Source organism: Aulonocara sp. 'chitande type north' Nkhata Bay, linkage group LG1, assembly GCF_057382095.1.
Source record: "Aulonocara sp. 'chitande type north' Nkhata Bay isolate Kocher_YH1m ecotype deep benthic linkage group LG1, A_spYH_male_GT1.1, whole genome shotgun sequence".
Taxonomy (NCBI): Eukaryota; Metazoa; Chordata; class Actinopteri; order Cichliformes; family Cichlidae; genus Aulonocara; species Aulonocara sp. 'chitande type north' Nkhata Bay.
Window position 1 is genome coordinate 27,086,078 of NC_141344.1, and position 9,879 is coordinate 27,095,956.

General features: G+C 43.2%; 1 protein-coding gene across 1 annotated transcript in view; it reads left to right on the plus strand.

Moving 5' to 3' along the window:
- The window catches only part of LOC147339205 (protein TANC1-like), a 49,906-nt gene that overhangs the window by 37,490 nt on the left and 2,537 nt on the right, over positions 1-9,879 (plus strand). The window contains exons 15-28 of the mRNA XM_086290539.1: positions 4-107; positions 836-944; positions 1,276-1,398; positions 1,491-1,727; positions 2,020-2,229; positions 2,439-2,520; positions 4,979-5,112; positions 5,190-5,313; positions 5,408-5,583; positions 5,991-6,120; positions 8,218-8,247; positions 8,339-8,430; positions 8,520-8,666; positions 9,693-9,793. Coding sequence (XP_086146665.1) covers positions 4-107; positions 836-944; positions 1,276-1,398; positions 1,491-1,727; positions 2,020-2,229; positions 2,439-2,520; positions 4,979-5,112; positions 5,190-5,313; positions 5,408-5,583; positions 5,991-6,120; positions 8,218-8,247; positions 8,339-8,430; positions 8,520-8,666; positions 9,693-9,793 — 1,799 coding nt within the window. The remainder of the gene's footprint in view (positions 1-3; positions 108-835; positions 945-1,275; positions 1,399-1,490; positions 1,728-2,019; positions 2,230-2,438; positions 2,521-4,978; positions 5,113-5,189; positions 5,314-5,407; positions 5,584-5,990; positions 6,121-8,217; positions 8,248-8,338; positions 8,431-8,519; positions 8,667-9,692; positions 9,794-9,879) is intronic.

The window sequence follows — 9,879 nt, forward strand, 5'->3', positions numbered from 1 at the left end:
TAGGTGAGACGCAGAGACGGCACACGGATGCTGTGTCATCCCTCCTTCAGAGAGTGGTTGGTTTGGCGAGCTGATGGAGAAAGCAGCGACTTTCTCTGTGACCCCAGGTGAGACTAAAATGGTCGCGCAGCAGAGGACTCTTAAGATTCATGTATAACAAATCAGTTTAAGATTTAAAAAATTCAGCTCATTAAACAAATGTTATTATTAGACAACCTGAGTAAATACAAAATGCAGTTTTTAAATTAGGATTTGATCCAAACCTACCTGACCATATGTGAAAAAGTAATTTTCCCTGTTGTTAAATCATGGATTAACTGTAATTACCCACATTTTGTAGAAAACGAAATTACATTTTATTAGCCACACCCAGGCCTGATTACTGGAAGACCTGCTGAATCAAGAAATCACTTAAATAGAACCTGTATGACAAAGCGAAGCAGGCTAAAAGATCTCAAACAGCAACACGTTCATGTCACAATCTCACAAAACAGCTGAGAAACAAAATCCCTGATGTCTTATCAGTCTGGAAACGGTTTACAAAGTCGTTCTAAGACTTTGGGACTCCAGTGAACCACAGTGAGAGCCATTATCCACAAATGGAGAAAAGCTGGAACAGTGCTGAATTTAAAATCATTAAAAAATTGCATTTTGTATTTCCTTGGGTTATTTTTGCCTATAATAAAATTTGTTTGATGATCTGAAACATGTAAGTCAGATAAATATGCAAAAAATAACAAATCAGGAAGCGGCAAATGCTTTCTCACGGCACCGTAGATTTATTTGATTAGAACTTTTGGTAATGTATCCTGTTTCTTATTTGTAAATCGCACAGGAGCGGCCACGCTCTCCTGGCATTCATGTTCTCCAGACAGGAGGGAAAGCTCAACAGGCAGCAGACTATGGAAATGGGGCACCACATCCTCAAGGCTCACATATTCAAGGTAATAGGAAATGTGATACTCTGTATATAACTTGTTAAGTAGGTTTATGAGCGTAGCTGAGGAATCCAAAAGCTTCACATAAACAAGGTCCCATACTTTACCGTGTTTAGCTGCATGGAAACACATGAGTAAGAGTGAACCCAGGTTCCTACTGTCACCCATGCATATTAGCACTACTCATAAACATAAACATCAACAGTGAATATTGAACTGTCTTATGTGTGTGAGCTACACTCTGCTGCGTTATCCCGAGGAGCGATTCGAATTCTCCATCAGAAAAATGTTTTTAACTCTCGGCATCTCTCTGCCTGCGCCTCTGTCACACTTACAGGGTCTGAGTAAGAAGACAGGTGTGTCCTCCAGCGTTCTGCAGGCCATGTGGGTAAACTGCAGCACCGACAGTTTGTCTGCTGCACTGGCCTCCCTGCGAAACCTATATACACCTAATATCAAGGTGACACACTGCAGTGCTCTATATTTAAATGTTCTCTTCATATATATATTTTCATACAAACTGATAACTCGGAACTTCTTTTCATTTTGTAGGTGAGTCGTCTGTTAATGCTCGGTGGCGCTAGCGTGACCTGGTGTACGGAGGTGATAGGACATGCTCCCATCCTGGCTGTGCATGCCCACCTGGGTCATGTAGAGATGGTCGCTCTGCTGCTTGAAATGGGCGCTCCTGCAGATGGTACCACCGACAGCGGCATGACGCCCCTGTGTCTGGCTGCCGCCGCGGGTCACGCCGACATCGTCAGCCTGCTCTGCAAGAAAGGGAGCAAGGTCAGTGTCACTTCTGTGCCAAGATGAAGACAGACAACTATGGGCTGGGAGGGCGTAACGGGCATAATTACCGTGAATAGATCAGATTTTAATCTGTGACAGAACACTCTGCCTCTCAGTATCTCTACATCACTGATGTCCGGAACCGCTCCAGTTTTACATTCACCACAGCTCCGGGATCTATTCTAGGAGAAGGATGACACACAGTATATTGGGCTGATCTAGGCCAGCGTATTACAGGCACTAGCCAGGGTCAGTGTTCTAAGTCCTTCTGCGTATCCCTCTGCGCCAGGTGAGCCATGCTGATAAGAGCGGCCAGTGCGCGCTGGTCCACGCCGGGCTGAAGGGCCATGTAGAAATCATCAACATCCTGCTGGGCCAGGATTGGGGAGAGGAGATTCCCACTGACCCACAGCAGCACCACAGCGGTGAGACTGTGACTGGAAAAACACAGGCAGCACAGCAGGCAGCTACAGCGGCAGCCGGCGTGGGGCACACACAGGTATGTATCAGATCAAGGTCCCGCTGACAGAAACATTTTTAAAATTGCTGAAATTCGTCTCTATGTGGAACGTGGTGCTTGTCCTTGGCTGATGCAGAGGATTCATTAGATGTGGTTTGTTATTTTCTGTTCAAGGTCTGTGGGTGCTTTGCTCTGTTTTGTGTGCAGCAAGCCAGCAATAGAAGACTGTAAATTGTGTTTTCCTGCAGGTGGTGAAAAGCTTGCTGGACTTGAAAGATGAACAGCTGGCGGTGCAGATGGACGCTCACGACTCACTCTGGGGAGAAACGGGTGCATTTCTGCTACCACTCAGATAAATTTAGCTTTCTCACCTCTTTCTGTCAGTCACTGTGGTCCTAGAGTCATGCTCAAGGGCTTCGGGGTTGCATTTCATGCACATTTTAGCTCTGTGCAGGGGACACACAATAAACTTACCTGTATGTCAGGGGGGCTGCAGGAGCTCATCGTAACAATATCCATTAGCTGCTTTTAGTAGTACGATTTATTTTTTTTAAGATGCTCTGGTTGATATCAAAAAGCAGATTTGATTGTAAATCATATTTGTTTTTTGGCATAAATGGAGCATCACATTTATCGTCTGATTATCTTATGTCCAGTCGCATTCGTAAAATCTAAAAGCAGCTGCTATTCAATTGTAATACGTTTACCTCTGTCATGGATGTGATAGTGCAGCTTGCAGAATTCTGTTAAGTCCATTTCCTGAAAGCATGTCAGACACACGGCCTGTTTCTGTGCCTACAGCACCATTATGCTATAATTCTATTACACAGTCCCCTGCAGGACCGAAGCAGCAAAAAAAGGAAGCACAAAGTACCCTTGTGAACATTCACCTTTGTGTGGGCACTGCTCTTGCTTTGTTTTATGTTTAGTGTTGGGATGATCAGATTAGAGTCCATTAGCAAAGGCAAAGTGGTCATTCGAGGTACATGTTAAAGTCTAATTACTGAACCAAGGATTTCCACTTGTTTGGGGAGTGAGTGATGCATATCTGTTACGTTCCCCTGAGGGGTCTAGGCGGTGAGGGGGGAGTAACAAAAAGTGACCGGGTTAGAAAAAGGAGTCAAGGAGGCAAAAGGGTTAAATCAAAGAGTTTTATTAAAGTAGCTCAACTAAAAAAGACGGACAAGCCGCTATCACCATTTAAGAAAACAAACAAAACTCAGGCGTGGTCAATAAAGTAAAACGTAAGCCAAAAAGAAAGAGAGCAGCTCACTAGCTGCAAACCACAATAACACAGCTCACTAGCTGTAACCACTCACAAACACACTCATGGCACTCTGGCCCAGAGCTCACCTTTCCCTGGGCTTAAATACTTTTAATTACTGATGTGAGTCAGCTGTGTAACAGGGAAAGGTGGCACCTCAGGCAGAAGAGGTGGTGGGACACGCCCACACAGGCACCTTCAGGAGGAGGCCCTGCTAGGGCCGTAACAATATCACATTTTTTAAATCTTCTTTTTAAAGGGGACCCCCTATTCTACTTTCAAACTTTAACATTTTAGACACTAAAATGTTAAAGTCTAAACTTTATTTATCTTTGATGTGGCATGTGGGTGCAGTGGTCAGCACTGCCACTTCGCAGCAGGAAGGCTGTGGGTTAGAACTGGCCTTGGCGTGTGACAAAACCCCAACAATCATGAGCGAGTACTTTAGCGACCATGGGAAGGATAAACTCCCTTTTAACAGTAAGAAACCTCCGGTAGATCTAGTCTCCTCCAGCTTCCTCCCACAGCCCAAAATATGCTTAATGAACTAATCGGTGGTTCTGAATTAGCCATAGATATGGATGAGTGAGTGTGTTGTTGTCAGTCTCTCTGTGCTAGCACTGTGACCGACCGCCAAAACTGCAAGATAGGCTTCAAGCCCCACACAAGAAAATGGATGGATCCAAATAAAGCTGTGTGCCTGAGAGGATCATATTAGGGATATCCCTGCTCCCCCAGTGAAATCATAAATAGCCTAGATAGGCAAAAACTGAATCCTGAGCTTTCAGCCCATAATTTAAAATCTTTGCCATGTTTAACACAAGCATCCACCATTGTAACAGTGCAGAAAATAAAGCAAATCTTAATAGGTCCCCTTTAAGAAGAATATTTTCACCTGTTCACTTTAGTTTGTATTGAAAACAGCAGTTCCACTGATCCCGCTGCTCCATTGTGCAGCTCCACAAATTCGTCTTAAACACAGGCAGCTGCACAGCGAGGGGGTTTGTTGTTTTTTTCTTTGACTCATATGGCAATAACTCCTCCTTAAACACAGTGTTATATAATAGATTTGTCCACTGAAGCATGTGGACACATTAAACAGAATGTCATTTATCAAGGGTACTTGGAGAATATACCAGTACAGCATCAATACCGTGCCTCTGTCCCCAGCAGCTCAATTAGCTGAGGGACTCGCATACTGGGGAGGAAAAAATGGTCAGTGCCCACAGTTTGTCAGAATAACACTGGCTGATTAGGGTGGGGTGCAGATTGTTTGGTGTGTCATCATTAGAAATAACTGTATGCTGCTTGCTTTTTTTTATTGCGTTGTGTAACAGAAAGTGTGTTTCTCAGATATCTACATTTAAAAGCAGAAAAGTGTTAGAATCATACAGATTATGGAAATAACAGGCCTCTTTTTTTGTCTCCTTTCTGTTTCTCACTTCGGCTTCTACTTCTCTCCTAAATGTGTCAATTACATATTCTTCTCTTCGCCTCCTCATCTCTATGCCGACCCTCTGTCAGTGCTCAGTGCAGCAGCAGGGAGAGGGAGGCTCGAGATGTGCGCCTTCCTCCTGGAGCGGGGGGCAGGGCTCGAGGAAGCAAACCGCAGAGGAATGGTCCCTCTGCTTAGTGCTACCAAACATGGACACACACAGGTGAGGAGGTTCTTCTCCTTACCAGTTCTGTCTTCTGTTTTTTCAATTTTTAAAATTATTTATTCTCACTTTCCCAGGTTGCCGAGCTGCTACTGAAGCAAGGTGCAGACATCGACGCCACTGATAAGCAGGGACGCTCTGCGCTGATACTGGCCGCCTCTGAGGGCCACGCAAGCACGGTTGAACTCCTGCTGTCAAAGGGTGAGAGTAAGCACCTTTTACAGTGAGATCCAAGGTTGTTTGAAGTGTATATATATGAACTGGAGAGCAATACTTTTATTGTTTGTGGTCCCAGGTGCTTCTCTGTCCTCTGCTGATCAGGAGGGGCTGACTGCACTTAGCTGGGCCTGCATGAAGGGCCAGAAAGGTGCAGTGCAGGTTCTGATGGAGGCAGGAGCTGACCTGAACCATCCAGACAGACAGGGGCGGACTCCGCTTGACCTAGCTGCCCTTAACGGGGATGCAGATACAGTGGGTTTAATGGTTATTGACAATATTCTGCAAAACATGCAATTAAAAGATGATTAGCAACACGCAACACATAATTGCAATAAATTGTAGATAAATGTTGCAATTACTATAATAACCATAACAATCTTCATGCGGCGCTCTGCACAAGACCTCAGATTTCCACAACAGTTCATGCAGCCAGCCTTCAATCCAAGCATTTTGGCTTTGATTTGTTCCGCTGATGAGCAGGAGAGTAATCAAAGACTTTGATAATCAACAGTTTTCCAAAGTCAGCAGCAGAGCGCCCGTCTGCTAATTTAGTGAGGCTTACTGCTCATAATCAATGAGACTATTTAAAAATCAGCATTTCATCGCTGAAGTAATTAATTTAAATATAAATATGTTAATATTGTTCAATGACTGTTCAGGTGCATTGCCTGGTGGAAAATGGAGCGGTGCTGGAGAGAGCTGACAACAGTTCCAGAGTTTCGGAGAGAGCGACTGGCTGCCAGAACCCGGCGCTGGTGGCGTCGCTGCTTAAGAAGGGATCCAAAATGGGTATGAACCTTTTTTTTGTTTAAACTTTAGCAGGCCTGCAGTAAAGGCCACATCTTAAAAAAAAAAAAAAGGTTTTGAAACTTGTAGGTTTATCTGAGTGCAGTGGTTTACAAATTCACTTAAAGAGCAAATGATCCCTGGTTTGATTTCAGGAGGAGACACAAAGAAATGTTTAATAAGGGTGCAAAGTAAATGGTGTGCAAAATATAATTGTCAAGCTCATATGCAGCCCTGTATCATACGCAGATTTATTATGTGAAAAGTAAAGCTGCACAAGTATTGCTTAAACTACACAAAGGTGATCATGTGATAGAAATGTGTGGAAAAAAATATTTTAACTTATTATTTAATTAGTTAAAATTCTAGTAGTAAGTAGTTTACTACTTTAGAGATTATATATTCAAATATATTTAAAGAACCTGAATCTAAATTAAATTTGCACATTTGAATTGATGCTTTTCAGAATCATGACTTGATATTGTTGTATTATTATTATTGATTTGTTGATGCATATATCTCTTTATTGTTGCAGCTGTTGGTAGTTTAATTACTTATATGTTGCTCACTAGCTTAAACTGTAACAATGCAATTACTTTGTAAAATAATAAGCAAGTAAAGCTTAGTATGGAGTAAAAAACATAATGATTGGACTCAAAATGTAGTGGAGTAAAAGCAGTATAGCATAGAAATATTTCAATATAGTATAAGTATCTCTTGAATTTAAAACTTGGTAGAACCTCCTTTAGCAGCAACAACCTCCACCAGGGGTTTCCTGCAGGGATTTATGATGAACCAAACCAGGCTATATTTTCCAAGAAGAGCAGACTTAAGCGTTTATAATTAACCACATTTTGCTTGCCTTTATTTTATTTAATCGCAGAGGTTCACTTACCTAGTATAGTCTATACTGTACATTTTTCGCATTGTGTGCAATGAAAACACGAAAAGCACAACTTTATATGTGTTTGCTTTGTTAGGAGCAAGGCAGTGAAGATGCATAGGTACCCGTAGCGTTCCAACTTTACCCATTCATCGTCTTTCTCTTCTCCTGTCACTGAAGTCTGCCACACTGATTGATTACAGGCTACTGATTCAGTTTCACGTCTGCGTCTCAAGCAGTCTTACACCCGTGAAGGGGTTTTGAACCAAAACAGAAAGTGGGGTTATCTGAGTAACGGCTTCAAATGCAAGTTGTCTCTTTTTCCTGTGGGATTAACCTTGCAGTCATGTCTTTAGACTGTGACCCACACAGGCATGGATGAAACACCCAAACCTCACACCTTAAAGGTCAACACCGACCAGGCCTTCTTGCTGCCATGAAACTAAAGAATAAAATACATTTTTCTGCATCTTTGAGGCATAAGCAATCAGGCAAAAAAAACGAAACTACATTTAATAAGCACAAACAAATGTTGTGTTACTGTAATAACAAGAGCATTTGGAGTAGAGAGAATATTGCACGATCATCAGGATCCCTTAAATCAGTTGTCTGAACCACATTTGTCTCAAGGCAATGCTGCGTGCCCTGACTTATTGCTTTTTAGAGAAGAGCTACTTCATTCAAAAGGGAATTATTTATCAGTCCCACACATTATGAAAAAAAATGTGAGATTTCCTTCCAAACAGTTATGAATGAAGTATTTGAGAACCAACAAGGCTGTGATAAGACACAAACACCCGACAAGATAGCAGTGGTTCAGAGGAAGAGGTAACTCCTCCTACATGGTCCCAACCTAGTCACCTAGTTGAGTTTTTTTTTTTTAAAGCAATGTATGAAGACCAGGCCCCAGATCCCGTTGCCATGACAACTTTGCTCCCATCATTGCTCCTCTTCAAAACTAATTATTGTACAACAATTTTTCTTCACTAATTGCGGCACGACGTCTAACATAGCATAAAGTTGAATCGACGCGTCTCAGGCTAAGCCCATCACTCAAAGTGCGCTCGTATTCGCCTTAAACTAATCAGTGGCTCTTTACGGCTTGATAGATCTTTGATTACTGCCACACACGAGCAGTTTTACATCCACTTGTCTAACTCCCTTCTCACCTCTCTCTCTCTCTCCATCCCTGGTTGCTCCCCGTTATCAAACAAAAGGCTATAGAACGGCTCCGCACGATCGATCAGGTACCCGACATATGTGACATATTTAACATCCAAAGAACAAGAGATAAGGTGAGGCAGGATAATACAAAAAGTTTTTGTACCCCTCCATCAGGTCATGCTACGTGGGCTATGGCTTCCTCCAAACCAGACATTCTCCTCATCCTGCTGCAGAAGCTGATGGAGGAAGGGAACTTACTTTACAAGGTGCGGTATAGCGAATGTTACATGTTACATGTGGTGGGAAAACGATTAGTTGTCAGTAACCCCCTTTGAGTTTTTCTCTTCTTTCACAGAAGGGACGTATGAAAGAAGCAGGCCAGCGTTATCAGTATGCCCTAAGGAAACTACCACGTGAGGGGCAAGGAGAGGAGCTGAAAGGCTTGAAAGACCTGCGAGTCTCCCTCTATCTAAACCTTTCACGGTGCCGCAGGAAAACCAACGTAAGACTCACAGCTGTACCAAACCACTTCTGCACTATTTAACATCTGCAGGTTTGTTGGACACCTAGGGAATGTCAGTTAGGGCGGCCGAGGCAAGATACACGGTTTCTCAAGATGTATTATTTATCTGTATCAACATAAAAAGAACATGTCTCCGCTGGTATAGCGCAATGCAAAAATATAGCTGCTTTTCAGATCTAATTTCAGGCCTCCCTGGTAAACAGAATGTACTTGTAAGACCTGGAAGCAGGTGGTGACATAATGAATAACTGTGTGCCGTTAGTGTGGAGATAGATGTGTGTGTGGCCTGCAGCCAGGGCTGGAACCCACCCTGGTGATGACAGACGTCCTAACAGACTGTGTAAAAATGCCATCCTTAGGGTCAGTGTGGCCGATGAATAATGGAGCAGATAATGTGATGTGATAAGGTCACTCTCTCTGGCAGGCTAAGTCCACTCTCTTTCCTTCTCCGTGGCTCTGCAGGGGGTTTATTTACAGTGGCCGCACTAACGCGCTGGCTAAAATCCACATATTACAGCTGAACGCAGGCAGTAGGGGCCAGCAGGGAGACTACATGATACCGTCATTAAACATTCAACAGCGACGCTCACAATCTCACATTCAACGCTGTCGTTTTGACCTCACTCTGAAGGACAGAATCACACTGTGTTGGTGTCATTAAATATTCACCTGAGAGTGATGATGGGAGCAGTAAAAACCAGCAGGAAAGGCAAGCCGCTCTCCTTCTGCTCCTGGTCAATAAAAATGATTGCAGCGCGAGTTCTGTTTCATTAAACAGGTTTTGATCCTCAGCTCCATATAATGAAGCGGCAAACAAACAGTATTGTTCTTTTTTTTTATTACTGGAATGGCCTCAAATTATTTCTGCAGAGCCGGCACTCTCCAGGCTAGGCACTTAGAAACGCAGCTGATCATACAGTGGGGTTTATTTGTTGCTGCACGTCACAGCGTCACATTTAATTTGAAATACAAACAGCGCGTGTCACTAAATGCATTTTTCTGCAGGACTTTGGCATAGCTGAGGAGTTTGCAACAAAAGCCCTGGAACTGAAACCAAGGTCTTATGAAGCCTTTTACGCCAGAGCCCGGGCCAAGAGGAGTAGCAGGTACAACAATATTCAAGTATACTTCGAGCCGAATCCTTTTGCTTAGAGGAAATTCTTGCGAGAAAAGGCCCGCGTCCTCTCTGTAT